This window comes from Nerophis lumbriciformis, linkage group LG15, assembly GCF_033978685.3.
Source record: "Nerophis lumbriciformis linkage group LG15, RoL_Nlum_v2.1, whole genome shotgun sequence".
In the NCBI taxonomy this organism is placed as follows: Eukaryota; Metazoa; Chordata; class Actinopteri; order Syngnathiformes; family Syngnathidae; genus Nerophis; species Nerophis lumbriciformis.
In genome coordinates this window covers 30041478-30067500 of record NC_084562.2, presented here as the reverse complement: position 1 = coordinate 30067500, position 26023 = coordinate 30041478, and the positions used below count along the sequence as shown (strand labels likewise).

The 26023-nt window shown below is 38.9% G+C and overlaps 1 protein-coding gene and 1 long non-coding RNA gene across 12 annotated transcripts in view; both read left to right on the top strand.

Moving 5' to 3' along the window:
• Positions 1-1040, top strand: part of LOC133615803 (uncharacterized) — a 28151-nt gene extending 27111 nt beyond the window's left edge. The window contains exons 4-5 of one of the 2 annotated variants that reach the window (XR_009816769.1): positions 426-531; positions 637-1040. This is a non-coding gene — a long non-coding RNA (uncharacterized lncRNA). Of the gene's footprint in view, positions 1-425 lie in introns of both variants that reach the window. The other variant, XR_009816768.1, reaches the window with a different exon arrangement.
• Positions 1041-12091: 11051 nt separating this feature from the next.
• marchf7 (membrane-associated ring finger (C3HC4) 7) overlaps positions 12092-26023 on the top strand; it is a 36295-nt gene continuing 22363 nt past the window's right edge. The window contains exons 1-3 of one of the 10 annotated variants that reach the window (XM_061974578.1): positions 12092-12344; positions 20586-20652; positions 23039-23262. In XM_061974578.1, coding sequence (XP_061830562.1) covers positions 23080-23262 — 183 coding nt within the window. In that variant the 5' untranslated portion in view covers positions 12092-12344; positions 20586-20652; positions 23039-23079. Of the gene's footprint in view, positions 12345-20585; positions 20653-22997; positions 23263-26023 lie in introns of all 10 variants that reach the window. The other 9 variants (XM_072914831.1, XM_061974579.2, XM_061974582.2 and 6 more) reach the window with 9 other exon arrangements.

Below are 26023 nucleotides of genomic sequence, written 5' to 3'. Positions count from 1 at the left end.
ATGTTCCTCCATGTTCCTCCATGTTCCTCCATGTGTCTCCATGTTCCTCCATGTTCCTCCATGTGTCTCCATGTTCCTCCATGTTCCTCCATGTTCCTCCATGTTCCTCCATGTGTCTCCATGTGTCTCCATGTTCCTCCATGTGTCTCCATGTTCCTCCATGTTCCTCCATGTTCCTCCATGTGTCTCCATGTTCCTCCATGTTCCTCCATGTGTCTCTATGTTCCTCCATGTTCCTCCATGTGTCTCCATGTTCCTCCATGTGTCTCCATGTGTCTCCATGTGTCTCCATGTTCCTCCATGTGTCTCTATGTTCCTCCATGTTCCTCCATGTTCCTCCATGTGTCTCCATGTTCCTCCATGTGTCTCTATGTTCCTCCATGTTCCTCCATGTGTCTCCATGTTCCTCCATGTTCCTCCATGAGTCTCTATAAGCGTCGTGGGAGAGGAAGGCGGAGCGAGCGGAAACAGATTCTCCAGACCTGAAGGAGTCGTGGGAAGGAGGGTCTTGTGGAAGAAAAGCATAAATGTGTGAGGACATTCCTGAGTGATTAGTCACTGCTGGACATTCTTCAAGTTATTTGCTGTCTTCAGGCTGCAGCAGCTCAGTCCTCACCACTTCCTTCTCCCACTCAGACCAACACAATGAGAAGAAAAGGAGAAGGCTGACATGATGTTTGTGGACTGGCTGGCGTGTCCACTTGTGAAGGAGCATCATGTCGTGTCCTCTCAGGTTCCGAGTGGAACATCAAGCAGCTTGAATGAGAAGAAGCTCTGAGGAATGTTGCCTTCTCATCCTGGAGGAGGAGAGCTTATCTCCTGCTTTGTCTCCGTCACACATCTCTTTGCTTCTCCTTCACCTTCACCTTCTGCTCTGCTGGCCTTCAGGAGATGTCCATGTGACCAAGTATGATGAGGACATCAATAGTTCAGAATAAAAGCATGTAACTAAGACACCGCATTATGGAACGTTTATGATGAAAACGCAACAACAAATAAAATTACAGCCAATATTTCAGAATAAAAGCATGGAAATATGACACCACCTTATGGAACGTTTACAATGAAAACGCAACAACAAATAAAATTGTACCCAATATTTCAGAATAAAAGCATGGAAAAATGACACCAACTTATTCAACGTTTACAATGAAAACGCAACAAAAAATACTATTGTAGCCAATATTTCAGAATTAAAGCATGGAACTGTGACATCGCCTTATGGAACTTTTATTATGAAAATGCAACAACAAATACAATTATAGCCAATATTTCAGAATAAAAGAATGGAAATGTGAACGGCCTTATGGAACATTTACAATGAAAACGCAACAACAAATAAAATTATAGCCAATATTTCAGAATAAAAGCATGGAACTATGACATCGCCTTACGGAACGTTTACAATGAAAACGCAACAACAAATAAAATTACAGCCAATATTTCAGAATAAAAGCATGGAAAAATGACACCAACTTATTCAACGTTTACAATTAAGACGCAACAAAAAATACTATTATAGCCAATATTTCAGAATTAAAGCATGGAACTGTGACATCGCCTTATAGAACTTTTATAATGAAAATGCAACAACAAATGAAATTATAGCCAATAAATCAGAATAAAAGAATGGAAATGTGAACGGCCTTCTGGAACGTTTACAATGAAAACGCAACAACAAATAAAATTATAGCCAATATTTCAGAATAAAAGTATGGAACTATGACATCGCCTTATGGAACGTTTACAATGAAAACGCAACAACAAATACCACTATAGCCAATATTTCAGAATAAAAGCATGGAACTAGGACACCGCCTTATGGAACGTTTACAATGAAAACACAACAAATACAATAATAGCCAATATTTCAAAAATAAAAGCATGGAACTATGACACCGCCTTATTGAACGTTTACAATGAAAACGCAACAACAAATAAAATTATAGCCAATATTTCAGAATAAAAGCATGGAAATATGACACCGCCTTATGGAACGTTTACGATGAAAACGCAACAACAAATAAAATTGTAGCCAATATTTCAGAATAAAAGCATGGAAATATGACATAGTATCATGGAACGTTTACAATGAAAATACAACAACAAATACAATTACAGCCAATATTTCAGAATAAAAGCATGGAAATATGACACCACCTTATTGAACGTTTACAATGAAAACGCAACAACAAATAAAATTATAGCCAATATTTCAGAATAAAAGCATGGAAATATGACACCGCCTTATGGAACGTTTACGATAAAAACGCAACAACAACAAAAATTGTAGCCAATATTTCAGAATAAAAGCATGGAAATATGACACAGTATTATGGAACGTTTACAATTGAAAATGCAACAACAAATAAAGTTATAGCCAATATTTCAGAATAATAGAGTAATTTTTGTGTCAATGAAATGATTCTGTTACGTTATAACTGATACTAGTGATTGTTTCCTTGATTAAACAAAACAAAACAAACCATAACATTGAGCCAGTCTTTAGAAGGGAACGGCTCCCTAAATTGCAAAAAGAGTCCTAAATGCAACATTTGATGTGAGTGATGATGAAGTCCTATGACGTCACTGCTGTCTTGTTGTAAGGTCAACATTCATTCAAGGCATACTTGTCAACCCTCCACAATTTTCCGGGAGACTCACGAATTTCAGTGCCTCTCCCGAAAATATCCCGGGACAACCATTCGCCCAAATTTCTCCTGATATCCTGAATGATGACAGCCTGTCATCACGTCCACTTTTCCTCCATATAAACAGCGTGTCGGCCCAGTCGCGTTATAACATCTACGGCTTTTGGAGCTCAGTGCACAACAAGAAGGAGACTATTATATATGTCTCCGTTATCCATAGCTTTATCTATAAGCCATAAAGTAGGCAGGCACGGAGCTATTTCTCAGCGTGTGTTTATTGCAGCCGGCATGTTAATACACTGACACACAACATCCGATTCCCATCATGCATTGCTTCAAAACTACAGCAAGTAGTAATGTCCAAAAAAAGATAGTGACAGAGAATAGAACGAGGATGGACAATTCAACCCTAAACTCACTCCTTTCCTGCAAATGAAATGTCACAGATGCTGCCCATACCTATGCTCCTTCAAAGGCTGTGCAAAGCATTGCACTTCAAATACAACAATGAGTAGAGGAGTGCTTTGTGTGTGTGTGTGTGTGTGTGGAAATAAATGAACACTGAAATTCAAGTATTTCTTTTATATACCTGTATACAAAAGAAATACTTGAATTTCAGTGAATTCTAGCTATAAATATACTCCCCCCCCCAAAAAAGTTGTCAAGTATGATTGAAGGTAGACTAATGAACTCCATCAAGTATGCAAATGTTGCTAATCCAACATTGGCGGCGATGCAAAGGCTTTCAAATCAATGATTTGCAACACTTGAATTCAACTTGTCTTCCTCCGACGCAACAAACCAACTTCTTTGTGCAAAGACAAAACCAAAAAGAGGACATTTGTAAGTTCTGCGGGCTGAGGATGTGCAATAAACATTGTGAACTACAGCGCCCCCCAGTGGTCGCCACTTCCATTGTTTCTTTTACGATGACGTCAGCTCTGAACGGTCATTGTTTATTATTGGAGGCTGTGGTTACAAAGAACTTTACACAATTATTACTCTACAATTATAATCATGTATTCATCAATTATTAACCAATATTTACGTTGTTACCAGTGCATTGTGGGTATTTATCTGTACTAAAGCTCATTCCTTCACCATTGAACATTTTTTCTAAACCCAATTTTTTTTTTTTTTTTTTTTTTAAAGACGAGTCACGTAATCTATTTTAATTATCAAGGGACAAGGATAATAGTATATTATTAATAGTGTCGTATAAACAAATCTAAATTATTAGCTTACTTAAAAAGAAAAGCCTTTAGGAAACTTAAAAAAAAAGTCCATAGGCTCTTTTTATTATTAATATTCGATAAATATTTATGAATTATAATTATCATTCATATTTAATAATATAAAATATGAGAGCTGCAATAATTAATCTATTAAATTTAATAATTTGGTCAGGAAAAAAGCTTCCTTGTATGTTCTGTGGCTTTGATGAATTGTTTAACAATAAAAATAAATAATAAAAAAAGATTACATTTGGACCGCGTGGAGCGCTGGGAACTTTAAATACGTGAAAACTGTTTCCAGAGGGTCGCTGCAAAAGAGCGTACATGAGAGCGGTGGTGTGTGTGTGTGTGTGTGTGTGTGTGTGTGTGTGTGTGTGTGTGTGTGTGTGTGTGTGTGTGTGTGTGTGTGTGTGTCTGTGTGTGTGTGTGTGTGTGTGTGTGTGTGTGTGTGTGTGTGTGTGTGTGTGTGTTACTCCATGATTCCTGCCCTGTATGATGATGATAATAATAATAATAATAATAATAATAATAATAATAATAATGATATAAATCTCTACTGGTTGATTTTGCTGATCACAAGCCAGACAATTATTTTACAATTATTTTACTGCAGTCTTCTGCTTTCAATTACAAACCCCAAAAGCAGTGAAGTTGTCAGGTTGTGTAAATGGTCAATAAAAAGAGAATACAACAAATCCTTTTCAACTTATATTCAATTGAATAGACTGCAAAGACAAGATATTTCATGTTCACACTGACAAACTTCTTTTTTTTTTTGCAAATAATCATGAACTTAGAATTGAATGGCAGCAACACATTGCAAAAAAGGCATTTCTACCAGTGTGTTACATGGCCTTTCCTTTTAACAACACTCAGTAAAGGTTTGGGAACTGAGGAGACACATTTTTGAAGTGGAATTCTTTCCCATTCTTGCTTGATGTACAGCTTAAGTTGTTCCTTCTGCTATTTTAGCCTTCACACATTCTCAATGTCTGGACTACAGGCAGGCCAGTCTAGTACCCGCACTCTTTTACTATGAAGCCAAGCTGTTGTAACACGTGGCTTGGCATTGTCTTGCTGAAATAAGCAGGGGCGTCCATGGTAACAACATATGTTGCTCCAAATCCTGTGTGTACCTTTCAGCATTAATGGTGCCTTCACAGATGTGTAAGTTACCCATGTCTTGGGCACTAATACACCCCCATACCATCACGCATGCTGCCTTTTACACTTTGCACCTAGAACAATCCGGATGGTTCTTTTCCTCTTTGGTCCGGAGGACACGACGTCCACAGTTTCCAAAAACAATTTGAAATGTGGACTCGTCAGATCACAGAACACTTTTCCACTTTGCATCAGTCCATCTTAGATGAGCTCAGGCCCAGCGAAGCGTTTCTGGGTGTTGTTGATAAATGGCTTTCACTTTGCATAGTAGAGTTTTAACATGCACTTACAGATGTAGCGACTAGAGATGGACCAGAGATTTTTTTTGTTTGTTTATTTTTTATTAAATCAACATAAAAAACACAAGATACACTTACAATTAGTACACCAACCCAAAAAACCTCCCTCCCCCATTTACACTCATTCACACAAAAGGGTTGTTTCTTTCTGTTATTAATATTGTGGTTCCTACATTATATATCAATATATATCAATACAGTCTGCAAGGGATACAGTCCGTAAGCACACATGATTGCTCCACTAATAGTACTAACCTTTAACACTTCATTGCACTCATTTTCATTCATTACTAGTTTCTATGTAACTGTTTTTATATTGTTTTACTTTCTTTTTTTTGCAAGAAAATGTTTTTAATTTATTTATCTTATTTTATTTTATTAATTTTTTAAAAAAGGACCTTATCTTCACCATTCCTGGTTGTCCAAATTAGGCATAATAATGTGTTAATTCCACAACTGTATGTATCGGTATCGGTTGATATCGGTAATTAAGAGTTGGACAATATCAGAATATCGGATATCGGCAAAAAAGCCATTATCGGACATCCCTAGTAGCGACCAACTGTAGTTACTGACAGTGGCTTTCTGAAGTGTTCCTGAGCCCATGTGGTGATATCCTTTACACATTGATGTGGCTTTTTGATGCAGTACAGCCTGAGGGATCCGAGGTGTGTAATATCATGGCTTACGTGCAGTGATTTCTCCACATTCTCTGAACCTTTTGATGATATTACGGAGCGTAGATGGTGAAATCCCTCAATTCCTTGTTGAGAAATGTTGTTCTTAAACAATTTGCTCAGGCGTTTGTTGACAAAGTGGTGACCCTCGCCCCGTCCTTGTTTGTGAATGACTGAGCATTTCATGGAATCTACTTTATTACCCAATCATGGCACCCACCTGTTCCCAATTAGCCTGTTCACCTGTGGGATGTTCCAAATAAGTCTTTGATGAGCATTCTTCAACTTTATCAGTCTTTTTTGCCACTTGTGCCAGCTTTTTTGAAACATGTTGCAGGCATCAAATTCCAAATGAGCTAATATTTGCAAAAAATAAGAAAGTTTCTCAGTGTGAACATGAAATATCTTGTCTTTGCAGTCTATTCAATTGAAGTTGAAAAGGATTTGTTGTATTCTCTTTTTATTGACCATTTACACAACGTGACAACTTCACTGCTTTTGGGGTTTGTACTTAAAAATGAGGTTTTGATCATGTGACTAACTTGTTATTCATGTCAAAACTAAAAATGAAATATGTATTTAAACACTGTTGAGATGGTCAGAGACACTTCGGCTTGCTTACAGGAAGTTGCTCTTTATGTTTGTGTCTGGTTATTGTCGTTACGTGTGATTGACATCATGTTTTTAACTATTATAGCCTAGCAATGTTGCGAGTTTGACACCGAAATAACAACAAAATAAACCTTTAGTTTTGGCTTCCAATCACATTTTTGAGTGTTGGCCTTATAAGGATGAGAAAATAAAAGGCCGTATTATGAAATGTTCAACTTGCACAAGTTGAAAAAGCTGTCGCATGTCTGAATGTCAGCCAAATTAAATCAGTCAAATAAAGATATTTGGAAGGGAAAATGTCACGGAAATAAAACACGCTTAATGATGGCAAACCTTAAAGTGGCAAATTAAGTCGTCTGCGTCAATAAAACGGAATAAAAGCAATGAAATCGTTTTCTTTCTCCAAGTGGTGGAAGAAATAGAGCTATTAAATATTGTATTACATCATGCTGACTCAGTTCTAATCTCATCTAATGTGTCACTTCATGTCAGAAATACACCCGCGATAATTCCTTCAAAATAAAGCAGCAACAGGAGAACAGCCTCCAGTAAATCAGACTCCTTCATTCCAAGTACTGATGTTCAACTTCACTGACACGTGATGACATCATCATTATCTCTCCTCTAGGAAGCATGTGATGACATCATCATTATCTCTCCTTTAGGAAGCATGTGATGACATCATCATTATCTCTCCTTTAGGAAGCATGTGATGACATCATCATTATCTCTCCTTTAGGAAGCATGTGATGACATCATCATTATCTCTCCTTTAGGAAGCATGTGATGACATCATCATTATCTCTCCTCTAGGAAGCATGTGATGACATCATCATTAGCTCTCCTTTAGGAAGCATGTGATGACATCATCATTATCTCTCCTTTAGGAAGCATGTGATGACATCATCATTATCTCTCCTTTAGGAAGCATGTGATGACATCATCATTATCTCTCCTTTAGGAAGCATGTGATGACATCATCATTATCTCTCCTTTAGGAAGCATGTGATGACATCATCATTATCTCTCCTCTAGGAAGCATGTGATGACATCATCATTAGCTCTCCTTTAGGAAGCATGTGATGACATCATCATTATCTCTCCTTTAGGAAGCATATGTGATGACATCATCATTATCTCTCCTTTAGGAAGCATGTGATGACATCATCATTATCTCTCCTTTAGGAAGCATGTGATGACATCATCATTATCTCTCCTTTAGGAAGCATGTGATGACATCATCATTATCCCTCCTTTAGGAAGCAAATGCAGCAAAATGTTGTGAAAAAAATCAACTAAGTCAACTAAACTTTGGTTCATCCCAGCGAAGAGACTTCAGCTCAGTGGGCGTGTAAAAGATGTGCTGCCCTCTTGTGGCAAAGTTGCTTATTTAAATACACAACATTAACAGTCATTACTAGTAAATACACAACATTAACAGTCAAATACACTTTTTACATGTGTGCATAATACTTTGTGTGTGGGGGGGGGGGGGGGGGGGGGGGCATGACATCTAATGTGTGCTTTACTGCAGCGGCCGTGCGGCAACTATGTCCGCCCATTTAACGTTCCGACCACTTTGACACAACATAGTCAGTTACACTCAACAATCAAACGAAACTTTTTCCTAATCAAAGTGGATCGATTGAATCCCTCACAATAACAATGAATTAGTTGAGTTTATAAACACGTTCCACTAGAACTCTTTGAAGGAAAACCACAACGGCTCTGGACTTGCGGTCATCGATGTTTGTGATCACGTGACTGTTGGCCACAAGATGGCGCTGCTCTTTTTTTCTAACGTGTGAACAACCCATTCTGATGGAGATTAACGTGTTAAACGCTAACCTGGGTGTATTTTGGTTGATTTTTTTTTCTTCCAAAACATGTTTCGTGAAACCATAGAAAATTGCGATGTGATTGTTGGAAGCAGGTCAGACCATAGACATGTTCTAAGGGTACGCAGCATGGAGCGCTACTGCCTACTGGCGCTGACGAGACGCGGGGCCGCCATCTTGGAGTGGTGATCCGCTCCACTCAGTGCAATTCATTAGGCAGGAGCAATGAACATTTAATTCATCTTACCTCACTGAATACCACTGATTTTCACCCCCTTTTTTGTCATACGTGTAGCTATGATAAAGGACACATGTTTTATTATTCATAGTTTGCTTAACAGTAATAGAATATTCTTATTGCTATAAGTGACCAGACGTCCCAGATCAAAACTGGGAATATAATCCCAGAGAAGGGGAAAAAACGGTCAGTTATTTTTTTAAATTGAAGAAACAATATGATTAGGTTATATATACATGCTACATGAACAATGTATGAATACATTATATATCTATATATCTATAGCAGGGGTCCTCAAGTACAAATCTTGAAGGTCCACAAATGTTTTTTTTTAAACAGGCTGGGTCCGTTTATTATCGGTCAAGCTTATATAGTAGCAGGAGGTAAGTAGTTTAACATTTTCTGAAAATTAACAAAAATAAAATAAATATCCAATAAAATACATGAAATATTTTCTTTGAAACAAAAATAAATAAGAACTTTGAAAAAATGTGTCCTCTGCATTTGACCCATCCCTTGATCACACCCTGGGAGGTGAGGGGAGCAGTGGGCAGCAGTGGCGCTGCGCCCGGGAATCATTTTTGGTGATTTAACCCCCAATTCCAAGCCTTGATGCTGAGTGCCAAGCAGGGAAGAATGCTGGTATGAGCTTTTAAACATAACCCGTTAACTGCTGCCAATCAAATGGTGAATAAGATACTCTTTAGGGTTCATATGTTTGTAAATCTGACTGTGATGAAGTCAGTGCCTCACCAGCCATCAACCTCACCGCACGTTACTGCTCTGTTGCTATTTGTTGTTGTGTCATAGATTTAACAAAAATCTTGCTTGATGTTTCATATGACTTTTTCAGCCTCGTGATTTCTTTTTTTCTTAGCTCTGAATCATGAGGAAATGTCTCTTCAAATTCGCGGTGCTCTTTCAGATAGTGACGTTTCAGATTTTCACTTTTCACCAGAGCAACAGTACTGTTGCATATTAGACACATTGGTCTGGTACTTGCAGTAGGTAGGATGAAAACATATTGCTCTGTCCATTCTTCCTTGAAACGTCGGTTTTCCCTGTCCACCTTTCTTTTACCAGCCTGAGCCAACTTGGAGCATGCCATTGTGATTTGATTCACATTCAGTGACTGACGAGTGAACAGTTAGCGAAGTAGCGATACGAGACAACTGTGTGCCTGCAGCGAAAGGTTCCATGCACTGTGCACATGACCCAGGTGGTAACAGCCTATCAGCGCGTCGTTGTGATCGAGATGACAACTCATTCCCCGGAATTAGCCAATCAGAGTGGCGTTCTCTCGCTCTCTCTCTCTCTCTCTCTCTGAGAGAGCGAGAGAGAGAGAGAGAGAGAGAGGGACGGAGTGAGTGAGACACGAGAAGTGTAAAGGAAACGTGGAGATATTTGACTAAAAACAACGAAGAACGTTGACTTGCGCTAGCGATAACTCACAGATGAATACAATTATTATATTTTTTATAATAATTATAATTATAATAATAAAAAAAATAAAAAATAAAAACTTTTATTTTTATTTTTATTTTTTACTATAATTCGTGCTGGGTCCGGACGGACACGTCGCTGGGTCCGGACATGGACCGCGGTCCGCCTGTTGAGGATCACTGATCTATAGACTGTATCTAAATGGGCCCTAGTGTGTGAATGTGAGTGTGAATGTTGTCTGTCTATCTGTGTTGGCCCTGTGATGAGGTGGCGACTTGTCCAGGGTGTACACCGCCTTCCGCCCGATTGTAACTGAGATAGGCTCCAGCGCCCCCCGCAACCCCGAAGGGAATAAGCGGTAGAAAATGGATGGATGGATGGATCTGTTGCTGCAGCAGCAGAGTTTATTCTGTCTTGACACTTTGTATTATATACATTCTTCCCTTAAATGATCATGTTTACACTGATTGTTTTATATGTATCTTTTATGTATGTCGCTTTGGATAAAAGCGTCTGCCAAATATTTAAACATAAACATATATAAACACCTGAAAGTCTTTATATCAGCTAAAACCACCAATCTGTTTCACTGGATTCAGAATAAAACCAAATTCTGTCTTACCCAACAATGTTAGTATTTGAATATTGTTACTTGAAGACTTATTCCTGGTTACAATTATACTGTTGAGAAAGTATTGTCTTATACTTTGCCTAAAATGAGAAAGCATCATAATCAGTGGTGTCACAATCATTTATTTCAAGTATGACATTTTTAAATGTAATTAATTTCATTGACCAGCAAATCTACTATTGTCATACTCTTGTTTGCTAGCGGCTAGGATTTCAGTACTATTGAAGATCTTTGCTCCTTCTCAACTCTGTGCTAATATTCTTTTCACAAAATACAACCAATAGTACGTGAATGTTGAATCTTACTTGTGAAAAGTAATCCCCCGATTCCTATTTTCAACAGTCCGCTCATTTGAGCAGGAAAATGCTGAACACCATCTTTGTTTTCTACCTGTCAACTGTCAGTTTAGCATCTTTGTTTTCTACCTGTCAACTGTCAGTTTAGCATCTTTGTTTTCTACCTGTCAACTGTCAGTTTAGCATCTTTGTTTTCTACCTGTGAACTGTCAGTTTAGCATCTTTGTTTTCTACCTGTCAACTGTCAGTTTAGCATCTTTGTTTTCTACCTGTCAACTGTCAGTTTAGCATCTTTGTTTTCTACCTGTCAACTGTCAGTTTAGCATCTTTGTTTTCTACCTGTCAACTGTCAGTTTAGCATCTTTGTTTTCTACCTGTCAACTGTCAGTTTAGCATCTTTGTTTTCTACCTGTCAACTGTCAGTTTAGCATCTTTGTTTTCTACCTGTCAACTGTCAGTTTAGCATCTTTGTTTTCTACCTGTGAACTGTCAGTTTAGCATCTTTGTTTTCTACCTGTCAACTGTCAGTTTAGCATCTTTGTTTTCTACCTGTCAACTGTCAGTTTAGCATCTTTGTTTTCTACCTGTCAACTGTCAGTTTAGCATCTTTGTTTTCTACCTGTCAACTGTCAGTTTAGCATCTTTGTTTTCTACCTGTCAACTGTCAGTTTAGCATCTTTGTTTTCTACCTGTCAACTGTCAGTTTAGCATCTTTGTATTCTACCATCAACTGTCAGTTTAGCATCTTTGTTTTCTACCTGTCAACTGTCAGTTTAGCATCTTTGTATTCTACCATCAACTGTCAGTTTAGCATCTTTGTTTTCTACCTGTCAACTGTCAAGTTTAGGCTGTTCGCCGGCTCCTCATCACCACTTCAAGATGGCGGCCCAATTTCTCGCGTCACAGCAGCTAATGCTGCGTCTACTTATAACATGTCTATGGGTCAGAGTACAAGCGGCTGTGCTGATGATTAATGGCTGCAAGGTGTGTTTATATTATGTCGTTGGACGGTTCGTTGGAAGTTGACGCTATTTATAAAATTCCACGTGACTTCCTGGAGCTGTCCCATCAAAACAAAAGCAGGGCTAACTTCCCCCACAAACAGCACTGGAAGTGGACGCCATTTATAAAATGCCACGTGACTTCCTGGGAGCGTTCCTACCAGAACAAAAGCAGGGCTAACTTCTCCCACAAAAACACCACCAGCGAGCAAAGACGCCGTCGCCGCTCCTGCCCTTTTTATCAAGGCTGACATTCAAGGTGAGGCTTTAATAATAACACCGTACCTTGTCTATAGGCTTGTGTATTTTAGCTGTCAATAGCGGCCATAAACGAATAATCACCTTGTAAATGGCGTCTTCCTCGTTTTAGCACTCAGCTAGCAAGCTAAGCTAACATGATAGCATCTGTACATAACATCACTAACCACGGCTTTGACTACAAACTCATGTTTCCGAACAACAACAAGAGTTCAGTCTTAAAGTAAAAGTGCACAATTCGATGACATGTTCCCTCATATGGCTGTTAATAACAAAGAAATGAAGTATAAATAACATTTAACGAGCAATATCGGCCGTTCGAGATGGTATCAAGGCCTGTGGTCACGTGACGTTCGAGGGCATAGACATCTTATAAGTAGACGCAGCATTGGCGAGAAATTGGGCCGCCATCTTGAAGTGGTGATGAGGAGCCGGCGAGCAGCCTTTGATTGATTGAGACTTTTATTAGTAGATTGCACAGTACAGTACATATTCCGTACAATTGACCACTAAATGGTAACACCCCAATAAGTTCTTCACACTTGTTTAAGTCGGTGTCCACGTTAATCAATTCATGGTAGCCCAAACTGACAGTTGACAGTTAGAAAACAAAGATGCTAAATTGACAGTTAGAAAACAAAGATGCTAAACTGAGAGTTGACAGGCAGAAAACAAAGATGCTAAACAGACAGTTGACGGGTAGAAAACAAAGATGCTGAACTGACAGTTGACGGGTAGAAAACAAAGATGCTAAACTGACAGTTGACGGGTAGAAAACAAAGATGCTAAACTGACAGTTGACAGGTAGAAAACAAAGATGCTAAACTGACAGTTGACAGGTAGAAAACAAATATGCTAAACTGACAGTTGACGGGTAGAAAACAAAGATGCTAAACTGACAGTTGACGGGTAGAAAACAAAGATGCTAAACTTGACAGTTGACAGGTAGAAAACAAAGATGCTAAACTGACAGTTGACAGGTAGAAAACAAAGATGCTAAACTGACAGTTGACAGGCAGCAAACAAAGATGCTAAACTGACAGTTGACGGGTAGAAAACAAAGATGCTAAACTGACAGTTGACGGGTAGAAAACAAAGATGCTAAACTGACAGTTGACGGGTAGAAAACAAAGATGCTAAACTGACAGTTGACAGGTAGAAAACAAAGATGCTAAACTGACAGTTGACAGGTAGAAAACAAAGATGCTAAACTGACAGTTGACAGGTAGAAAACAAAGATGGTGTTCAGCGTTTTCCTGCTCAAATGAGCGGACTGTTGAAAAAAGGAATCGGGGGGATTACTTTTCACAAGTAAGATATAACATTCACGTACTATTGGTTGTATTTTGTGAAAAGAATATTAGCACAGAGTTGAGAAGGAGCAAAGATCTTCAATAGTACTGAAATCCTAGCTGCTAGCAAACAAGAGTATGACCATAATAGAATTGCTGGTCAATTAAATTAATTACATTTAAAAATGTCATACTTGAATAACATAAAGTTGAAATAAATGATTGTGACACCTAAAACAAAATTCACCAGCCGCCACTGATTATGATGCATTCTCATTTTAGGCAAAGTATAAGACAATACTTTCTTGACAGTATAATTGTAACCAGGAATAAGTCTTCAAGTAACAATATTCAAATACTAACATTGTTGGGTAAGACAGAATTTGGTTTTATTCTGAATCCAGTGAAACAGATTGGTGGTTTTAGCTGATATAAAGACTTTCAGGTGTTTATATATGTTTATGTTTAAATATTTGGCAGACGCTTTTATCCAAAGCGACATACATAAAAGATACATATAAAACAATCACTGTAAACATGATCATTTAAGGGAAGAATGTAATAGAAAATATCAATACAAAGTGTCAAGACAGAATAAACTCTCGGCTGCTGCAGCAACAGAGATACAGTCTATAGATATATAGATATCTAATGTATTCATGCATTGTTTAGTACGATATACGCATGTATATATAAACTAATCATATTGTTTCTTCAATTTAAAAATAGCTGACCGTTTTTTTTCCCCCTTCTCTGGGATTATATTCCCAGTTTTGATCTGGGACGTCTGATCACTTATAGCATATAAGAATATTCTATTACTGTTAAGCAAACTGTGACTAATAAAACATGTGTCCTTTATCATAGCTACACATATGACAAAAAAGGGGGTGAAAATCAGTGGTATTCAGTGAGGTAAGATGAATTAAATGCGCGGACAGTTCACTGCTCCTGCCTAATGAATTGCACTGAGTAGAGCGGATCACCACTCCAAGATGGCGGGCTCGCGTCTCGTCAGCGGCAGTAGGCAGTAGCGCTGCATGCTGCGTACCCTTAGAACATGTCTATGTTCGAGGGCCCAATAAAAAACATGGACGTCTTTATTTTATGCACAATGCAGTGGGGAATATTACTGCCCCTGGCTGTAATCGCAGTCAGGGCTGGCATGTCAAATAGAAATCAAGCGTTGAAAGGAAAAGTAGTCCAGCTGACCCAGTAGGATCTTCCTGACGTCTGCTGAGCTTGCATCTCACAGTCATCAAAGAGCGTCAAAGGATTCTTGACAGCTGCAAGGCAGGGCTCTTCAGTGTTGGCGCTAGGAATGTTCCAAATGGGGTCCCAGGGACCCCATCAAGTCATAAAAATGGGGTTCCACAGTACATTTTTGGGGTCCCACTTTTTTGTAAGCGCTTTGAAAACAAATGACGCATTATCCTGTTGTATCTCACATTCTATATTGTGTTTTGGATAAAGGTTGTCATAAACGTTACTTCATTATAGGGCTGGGCGATATATGGAATATACTGGATATATCGCGGGTAGGGATGATGTTTAAGAAATTATCGATTTCGATGCCATTATCGAACCGATTCCTTATTGATTCAGATAGGTTGTTGAATATGGAAAAAAACACAATACTTGGTTTAACAAAAACTCACTTTTGGCAGCCTTCAATTACATTTTTTAAGAAAAAAATAAAATAAATAAATATTGACTGTTAGTGCCCCTTTAATTGGGCCACCTAAGAAAAATACATGCAGGGAACATCCTGCATTCATTTGTATTATTTATTAGACAGACCTGCAAACTCTGGAGTGGTGTAGGCTACAAGATAACGTTAACGTTATCAGACACATACAAAAAGGCTAACGTTAACGTTACCGTTAGCCACTGACTATGCTTAGGTAACGTTAGTCTAGCTAACATTACTGCTGTCCTGGTTGACATAAGAGGTAACGTTAGTTAGGCCTAAAGGCTACAAGTGAGTAGATATGGAAATGAAGTGGCAACAGTTAACGTTAGTTACGGTACTCACCGGCACTATCACTGGGACTGCAGGTTGAAGCAGAGGAAGAGGGGCGTGTTTTGTCATCTCTGTAGCTGCTTCTCCACGACACCTTTCTCTAACCTTCAGGTTATGTACGGCCTGAACATGTTTCAACATTTTTGTTGTACTGCTCCCCTTACAGGAAAGCAAAGCCTGGCAATAAGTGCAGATGGCCGTTTCCTTGTTGTATTTCTTAGTAAAGTGAAGCCATACCTTGGAGCGTTTTTCCCGGTCCATTGTTGTTGCTGCTTCTGTATCTGCTGCCGAATGACTGAGCTACGTAATTTCCTGTGATGTGCCACAGGACATTTCCTGTGACACGGGATTTGTTCCCAGGGATTCGAATAAAGAACCAAATCTGTTTCTTTACTATAGTGGCTTCGATAACGGGAACCGTTTCTCAAAAAGGGATTAGAATCTATCGAATTGGTTCTTTTCTTATCGAACAATCTGGAGAACCGGTTTTCGAACATCATCCCTAATCGCGGGTTTGTCTCTGTGCGATATAGAAAATGACTGTATGGTGATATTGGAGTATACGTTCTCACGCTGTTGCTTTTAGATGCGGGCATTACACTACAGGCGTTTTTCACTCTTTCTTGTCTCTGCCTCTCACAGAGATATAAAACAAGCGCACTTTGTTACATACGTCACATACTGTCACGCTTGCAACGTCATACGCCCTCGCGGAGCAGACAGGTAACGGCATGGGTAAAGTTAGGTGTGATGCTAGCAGTGCGAGTGGTAATACGAGAGAAAGAAGATGCGAATCTGGTAACAAATGAAGGAAGAATTAATTGCCAAGAAAAACAGCAGGGGGTCCATCGTCTGGCGGTGGTTTGGCTTCAAGTAATATGTCAAGTATGCGGCAAAAGCGTTGCTACAAAAAGTAGCAGCACTGCTAATTTGTAGCATTATTTGAAAAGTCACCCGCTAGAGAATGAAGAGTGCTTGAAACTCTGCATGTCAACATCTCCGTTCGGTGCCACACCCACAAAATGCAGAAGCAACCATTTCCAGATCAACACCGTATGAAAAAAAATAGTCAACAACAGAAGTAGATAACGTTCGCAGGAACCTACCACATAGTGAAGGACATACACTATTTGATTTCCTATTATGCAGCTCATTTTTATTTGACACTTATTGAAATATCTTGTGTGACATCATGCACAAAAGTGCACTTTATTTGTTTTAAACTATTGTAGTGGCGTTCTGTACAAAAAGTGCACTTTAATTGAGTGTTGTTTTGATATGTCATCTTAGTGACATCATGCACAAAAGTGCACTAATAGCTTGTTTTAAAATGTCTCTGACAATCTTGCACTTTCTGTTTTGGAAATGACATGAATGTTTGTGCCACTGCTTAATAACTCTTTAATAAATTCACTTTTGCTAAATTGACTTAGTTGTGATTTCCCTCTCTGCATGAAAGTTTAAAAGTAGCATATATTAATGCAGTATGAAGAAGAATGTTTTAATGTAGACACATAGAATCATCATACTGCTGTCATTATATGCATCAAGTGTTCATTCAAGGCTAAGGCAAAATATCCAGATATATATGGTGTATCGTGACATGGCCTAAAAATATCGAGATATTAATAAAAGGCCATATCGCCCAGCCCTACTTCATTCATTAAAAAAATAATGATAAGTTGTAGGTGTATTTATTTCAGTATAAAAGTGTAAAAAGGTTTTTGCTTGGGTCATGAAATGATGATAATGGTGTGCCAGGACATACACACATATATGGCAAATGTAATTGGCTTCACGGTGGCAGAGGGGTTAGTGCATCTGCCTCACAATACGAAGGTCTTGAGTAGTCTTGGGTTCAATCCCGGGCTCGGGATCTTTCTGTGTGGAGTTTGCATGTCCTCCCCGTGACTGCGTGGGTTCCCTCCGGGTACTCCGGCTTCCTCCCACCTCCAAAGACATGCACCTGGGTATAAGTTGATTGGCAACACTAAATAGGCCCTAGTGTGTGGATGTGAGTGTGAATGTTGTCTGTCTATCTGTGTTGGCCCTGCGATGAGGTGGCGACTTGTCCAGGATGTACCCCGCCTTCCGCCCGATTGTAGCTGAGATAGGCTCCAGCGCCCCCCGCGACCCCAAAGGGAATAAGCGGTAGAAAATGGATGGATGGATGGATATTCTCACCTGTATGTAGATCATCAGTCCTTTAAAAAGCGCCACATCTCCACTTTCATGGCAAATAATGCCAACAAACTTAGAATTTTGCAAGTTACTTTCAATGTCATTTAATAGAGTAGCACTCTAGCATGTCATCTCTGGCTTGGTGATGGCCATAAGCTGTGTGCTCCCCTTTAAGAATGGCAGTATGTGGGGTGAGTGAGGTGTGTAAGTGAGTGGGCGAGTTAGGAGAGGGAGCGTTAGCATGTTCAGGAGTGTTAATCGCAAGGTGAATGTCCTTTTGTGGAAAACATAAATAAAGAGTTGTAACAAATCGACGGCCTCGTCATTCCGACCAAAGAGCGGAACTGTAGGGACCCACTGCCGGGTAAAGTGGAGGGTGTTACCCCCGACTATATATCGGTTTTGGAGGGAACGTCTCCCCTGTGCTCCTCGACCACGGTCTGGGAGCCGACAAGCAGGAAAGGTGTAACATGATGTTTCTTGGTGCCTGGTGAGGCTGGATCTTTGAAAATCACCCGGTCATAAAGGTGTTCTTTTTCTAAGCCCGATTACATGTTGTGCAAAACATCTTTGCATTGTTGTAAGGGAGTCATTTGCTGAAGCTTCACTTCTTGGGTTTATTGCTCACCATGATGAAAACAATAACACCGGAAGTGCAGTATTTGTGCTCGATAAAACTTTCGGCGTAACAAAATTTAAGAAATTGTACTGGAAAGTTCATTACTTTGAAGTCGACCAATAAAAACGCAATGCACGGAAATTTGACTCTGCAAATATAAACAAAACACCGTTTTGACACGGAGAATGCAGGGTCGGCAAAAAAAAATCTGTGTCCCGGGGACGCGCAGACTTCCGAAAATGCATTTCAATGCGTAAAAAGTCACAAAAAGTGCATTAACGCCAACACTGTGGTGCTTTTAAAAGTTTTCCCTGCAAAATGGACATAAAAGACCCTCCTTGTTTGGGTCACGTGACCTGATACTTGCCTGAAGTGGATGTGATCAGGAAGACAATGGAAGCTGACATTACTGCACCAACAGATTGCTTAGTACCAGTCAAAACAATCTATTATTCATGTAAATGATGAGGGATCTTTTGGGAATGGTTTGATGGATGGTTTAAATGGGTACTGCACCTGTTTTGGAATTTTTGCAATCATTCACAATCCTTACGTAAGACAAGAACATATGTTTTATTTTCTATGCATTCTAAGTCGTAAATAAATGTTGGTAAAAGTCAGGTAACAACGGACCCAAAGAGAGTCTATAAAGCATTTTAAAAACATCCAAAAACCCCTTTCAAAGTTTTGTAAGTATATACAGTACAGGCCAAAAGTTTGGACACCTCCTCATTCAATGTGTTTTCTTTATTTTCATGACTATTTACATTGTAGATTATCACTGATGGCATCAAAACTATGACACTTGTGAAGTAAAAAACATTTAATTTCTCTTGAAGCTCATGGAGAGAAAGCCAAGAGTGTGCAAAGCAGTAATCAGAGCAAAGGGTGGCTATTTTGAAGAAACTAGAATATAAAACATGTTTTCAGTTATTTCAACTTTTTTTGTTAAGTAGATAACTCCACATGTGTTCATTCATAGTTTTGATTTGACAATCTACAATGTAAATAGTCATGGAAATAAAGAAAACTCATTGAAATGAGAAGGTGTGTCCAAACCTTTGACCTGTACTGTATATAATGTAGTAACATTCATAATGACATGTAATATTTACATATTTTGATCATTTTAGGCATATTCATATTTTAGGCGTATTAATTTCACAAACGCATCACAATCATGGCAGACTGATGCTACAAATTTGGGTATGGCTCCAATACCAAGTAGTTACAGGATCATACATTGGACATATTTAAAGTTCTCCTGAGTCCAGGGACATATTACCTGACTTCATAAACAATAAAAAAAATTACAAAAGATTAAAAATATCGAAGTAATCATTGTACATCGACTTTATACGGTTGTACTTGGTATAATCACAGTCGATATTTGCATAGATCCACCCATTTGTTTACTTTCAGGGGTGCGGTTAGCTATTGTATCCTCCTACGCTGTGTAGTGAAGAATGTTTAGCTACACCTTGAGAGCTCTTCCTTGTTTGAAGCGAAGAAGAAACGCCCGGCTCAAGAATTCTGATTGGCGAACATGTCTGTCACTCAAATGCCGGTGAGGGCGGAAAAAAAAACTCAGCCTCTTGCGGTTATTTATCGCACAAATTAAAACCTCAATGTCTACTCGATGTCGCCCTCTTCATTATGATAATGCCAAAAAAAAATTGGGATTGACATAAGAAACATACGTTTACTGTATCGTAAGAGTTTCTGTTAAAATAAAGGCAATAATTATATATTATTTAGTCCTTTTATGTTGAAAAGTATCAAAATACATTTTGGTACCGGTACCAAAATATTGGTGTAGGGACAACCCTATCTCCGCAAACCCAGCTAACACATAACGTTAAAAGAATGTTAGCTAATGGTTCTCCCGTTCTTAGTTAGAACCGAACTAGAACTAATGTTTAGAGAACATTAGCATTAATGCCGCATTTTAGAAGTGTGTGTATTACTTTATTTATCATACGTAAATATTCGATGTTTGGACATCTGTCCATTAAATCATGAATCGCCCACGTTCCAATCGAGTTTCATCTGAGAATTCATCATTTCTCCCACCTCTTAAGTAGACTCTTTTAAGATTTTAAACCTCTTTTTTCTTCATTGATCCAGGTTAATTACATGGTTCCTGATTGTGGATCAGAAGAAGTTCTTTCTTTATCCTGGTGACTGAGTTCAGGTGAGCACTTAAATTGCTTTTAGAATTCCAGTCGGCGAAATGGTATTTTTAAAACTGTGTGACATTTCATAACCTATGATGATCACAATTCTGCAAAATATTGGGAAACATTTTATTTTTAGAAGTGGGAAAAATTATATTTTTAGAAGTGTGCCAATCAGAATCGGTCAATACCGTGAAAGAGTATGCTATCAGCCAATGGCTTTAAATGATGATCACGAAAGCCGATACCTTACTTATTTTTCATCCACTGGCATGTAAGACCACTCCTAAGGTAATAATACAGGGTTTTCCCTACCTGTAATTGATTGTGGTGCACAGCCGTGGCAAAATAAAAGCCACCACACCTTTTAAAAATGAGTTTTTCTACATAAAAATAGATTTAAGTAATGTATATAAATGTGTGTATATATAAATAAATAAATAAATATATATATATATATAGAGCCTGTTAACTGTAAATATTTGCCGAAAGTCTTTGATTGTGGAAACAGCACTGCCAAAACAGAATGCTGGGATGATGCAAGCGAGAAGCATACGATTGGACGTCTGCGATGTAAACGTTGTTATATACGGCAATCTAAAAAATGTACAAATATTAAGAGGAGAGGAGCGCTCTTTCTGCAAATTGCCCATTTCACCTGCTCAGTGGCCTAGTGGTTAGAGTGTCCGCCCTGAGATCGGTAGGTTGTGAGTTCAAACCCCGGCCGAGTCATACCAAAGACTATTAAAAATGGGACCCATTACCTCCCTGCTTGGCACTCAGCATCAAGGCTTGGAATTGGGGGTTGAATCACCAAAAATGACTCCCGGGTGCGGCCACCGCTGCTGCTCACAGCTCCCCTCACCTCCCAGGGGGGGATCAATGGTGATGGGTCAAATGTAGAGAATAATTTCGCCACACCTAGTGTGTGTGTGTGACAATCATTGCTACTTGAACTCTTTCAAGGAGACAAAGTGCAGAGGGAGTGAGTGCAACACTCACCATAAATTGGTAAAAAAAAAAAGTACAGTATAATACATGATTAGCATCTGCCGATCTTGCTCATATCACAATATAACACCATGCTGGGAACGTGTAATAGTTCTACAGCGTAGTAAAAGTAGTTTAATGGATTCCTTGTACACACAATAAGCTGTGAGTGCTGTTAAGGAACATGATTCTACTTCATATTTTGGTCAGTCTATTCCAGTGGTTCTTAACCTGGGTTCGATGGAACCCTAGGCGATCGGTGAGTCGGGCTCAGGGGTTCGGCGGAGGTCAAGACACACCCGACTCATCGTGTAAATAAAAACTTCTCCCTATCGGCGTATTACGGATACGGCAACAGCAGAAGTCAGACTGGTTTGCAGGTGTGTAATTTGTTGAGAGTTCATGCACTGTGTTGGTTTTGTTCTTTGAACAAGGTGATGTTCATGTACGCTTCATCTTGTGCACCAGTAAAAAAACAGGGTAACAGTTTAGTATGGGGAACATATTCACCATTAATTAGTTGCTTATTAGCATGCTAATTAGTAACATATTGGCTCTTAACTAGTACTTATTAATGCCTACTTATTATAACCCTAACCCTCTAAGCCTAACCCTTACCAAATAACTCTAAATTAAGTCTTTGTTACTTAGAATATGTTCCCCATACTAAAGTGTTACCAAAAACATAACTTTGTCTTGAATGTGAAATGTTTATTTATTTTTACTTTGAACTAAAGAAGGGTTTGGTGAATGCGCATATGAAACTGGTGGGGTTCGGTACCTCCAACAAGGTTAAGAACCACTGGTCTATTCGCTGAATATTTGTGACCACCAAGTGCTCCATCTAGAGTCTATACCTAACATCTAACGGCTAACACATTTTTTTACCAGCACTCTAGCTTCATCGCACACTAAAAGCAACGTCGGTTCAGAGTGCTTCGTATCCGTTTCTGCCTTTTTTACTTCAAGTCTCATATTCGTGTGACTGAGTTCAGCGTCCCAAAGATAGGCTGCTACCCAGTCCAGGAAGTCTCTGCATTTGTTGACGCACGAGCGCCTGATCTGTAACGCCACACCGCTGCATGATTGCCCAACAGGCACAGACAGCTCACTTCTAACTCGTCATGTGAGGCAGAAAGACTGTAAGAGACAAAAACTTCTTGCTTTGCTTACTACAAGTCTTTCATAAATGTGGTCGCAGCAGTCTGCGTGCTTTGTGAAGATCCACTGAACATACGCATTTAGGCTAAAAAAAACTAAGGATGACAGTTATAGAAAACAACACTGCACTCCTGGAAGAAAAGGATGTGTTCAGTCTTTTTGTTTTGGGTGCTTTCCCACATGACTTTGTGACGCGAACCCTTTTGTGAAGCCAAACAGGTTGTCTAATGCCCCGCCTTGACTCTTCATCAGCCACAGCATTCCTCGTGTTCTGGTCACAATAGAGTGCCAGGATGGACTCCAGGTCTCGCAGGCTTCCCTTCTGCCTGTCAACTTCAAAGTCCTCGTACGCCTCCAGCGCCACGCCGTCCTCGTCGTCCTCACTGGGCTCCAGCAGGCTGTACAGCAGGGACACGGTGCTGAGCGAGCGCTTTCCCAGGGCATCGGCCGCTTTTAAAGCAGACGTGGAGCAGAAGGTAAGCCGACTGATACAGCTTGTGTTTATGAAAGGACCATACACCAATGGGTGTCCAAAGTGCGTCCCGGGGCCACTTGCAGCCTGCATATTGTTTTTTTATTGGCCTGTGACAAAATAAAAACATCCTGGATTGGAACATTACTCCTAAAAATTTGAATACCGTATTTTTCGGACTATAAGTTGCAGTTTTTTTTCATAGTTTGGCCGGGGGTGCGACTTATACTTAGGAGGACGACTTATGTGTGAAATGATGAACACATTAGCGTAAAATATCAAATAATATTATTGATCTCATTCACGTAAGAGACTAGACGTATAAGATTTAATGGGATTTAGCGATTAGGAGTGACAGATTGTTTGGTAAACGTATAGCATGTTCTATATGTTATAGTTATTTGAATGACTCTTACCATAATATGTTACGTTAACATACCAGTTGGTTATTTATGCCTCATATAACGTACACTTATTCAGCCTGTTGTTCACTATTTATTTATTTATTTTAAATTGCCTTTCAAATGTCTATTCTTGGTGTTGGCTTTTATCAAATACATTTCCCCCAAAAATGCGAATTATACTCCAGTGCGACTTATTTATGTTTTTTCCTTCTTTATTATGCATTGTCGGCCGGTGCGACTTATACTCCAAAAAATACGGTATGTCATTTTGGGATGAATTGCCTGTGAATGCTAAAATGTGCTAACCGCAGAAATGCACTTAAATGCTATTGTTAGCATGTTAAGAGTTAGACTGTACCAAGTCATATGATTATAAAGCGTATGCATGTAAAGTTAGGTAAAAAAGTTGACATGTATCAAAGACATAGTTATACAACTGAGTTGTTTGACAAAAAAATCGACTAAAAAAGTTAGCATGCTAATATTGATATGTTAGAATATTCATGTTAGCATGATAACAGTTAGCATGTGTCAAGTACAAAGGTATATGACAAAAAGCGTATGTATGTAAAGTTGGTTTAAAAAAGTTAGCATGCTAACAGTTAGCATGTATCAAAGACCGAGTTATACGACTGAGTTTGACAAAAAATAGACTAAAAAAGTTAACATGCTAACAGTTGGCATGTATCGAAAACCAAGTTGCACGACTGAGTTGTTTGACAAAAAAGTTAGCATGCTAATGTTTGTATGTTAGAATATTTAAGTTAGCATGATAACCGTTAGCATTTGTCAAGTACCAAGGAGGTGTTTGGCTATGAAATTGGCTTAAAAAGTTAGCATGCTAACATTTAACTGCACGGTTTCCTTTTGATGTAATTGAAGTGGTGCGCCGCCACAGCATTTTTATTACTGCCACACCTTGAAAATATGGGCTATTTTTGTACTTGAAAACAAATTAGAGTAATAATATAATGTAGCTCCTCAGAAGAAATCACACAAAGTCCGAGGAGGCTACAGAGGGGGATGAACATCATATGACGGCGTCATCTGCATATAAATGGAACGCAGCATCTGACACATTATCACAGAGATGGAAAACAACAATGAAACTAATATGGAACTCTGAGGTACACCCTTTTAATACAGGGAGGAAGGGCGAAGAGAACCCAGTAAACTGGATGCATTGGGTTCTATTGGACAGGCAATTAGAAAAGCACTTTACAGCATGCTAAGATAGACTAATCCTGACCAAAATGATCTGGTCGACCGTATCAAATGCTTTTGACGGTTGATAAATATAGCTGCACAACATATTTTGCAATCCAATGCCACAATAATGTCATTCAGAACTTTGATAGCAGCAATTATGGTACTATGTCTCTTTCTAAAACCTGATAGATGTTAAGAAAGCAGACCATAGGTGTGTAAGAATTAAAGTTCTTCACCAACACACCTTTTAAGAACTTTGGCTGGGAAGCATAACTTGGAGATGGGTCTATAGTTGTGATCTCCTCCTTTCTACAAAGGTAAAACATAGGCTGATTGCCACATGTTAGGAATCTTATTACCATAAAAAATATGCGTAGAAGGTTCTGCAATAAAATCAACCTAAAAAAGAACGGCTCAAGTTTGTCAGGACCTGCACATGTACTCAGATTTACTTGTTTTAAGGCTCTCATGACCTCAGACACATCAAGAAGAGTAAAACTAAATGTAAACCTTCTGGACATTCAGCTGATTTGGATGTGGAGATTAGGAGTCAATGAATCTAAGTAAATACAATGTTCAGTGAAACAATTAAGTATAGCTGATTGGTCCCAATAAAGCTAATAGTTTAGAACTGATCTGCCAAATATCAAAAAGATTGAGTGAAATGAAGATTATCATAGCAGAAACTACAGAACATCAAGGATGTGGTAGTCTTCAAGCTGCTGAGATGTGGTTCCTACTAAGGATGTTCTGGATAGTAGAATCCCAAATGAACAAGTATTGGGCAGAGCTGGCACTTGCAGCCAGATTATCAAGACTATTAGTACAAAACAAATCCATTTCCTTGGACACGTTTTTAGAAAAGAGCAGTTTGAGGACTTTGCTCTAAGAGGAAACACATGGATGTCAACGCTTGGCATGACTTGAATGGCTGCAGAGAACCACTGGTACTGACCCTCTAGAGCTCATCAAGTTCTGCAAGAACGGAACAGAGCAGACGTTGTCTCATATATTCTTTAAGTCTCTTCACCTTCCACCAGCGTATGAGCTCTCTAAATGTTCCAAACTTGTGTTTCTCTGTCAACCGATCAGAATAATGTTGCCGGTCAAGTTGTCATAGTGGAGCTGTGTGTGAATGTAGGCTTTTACTAA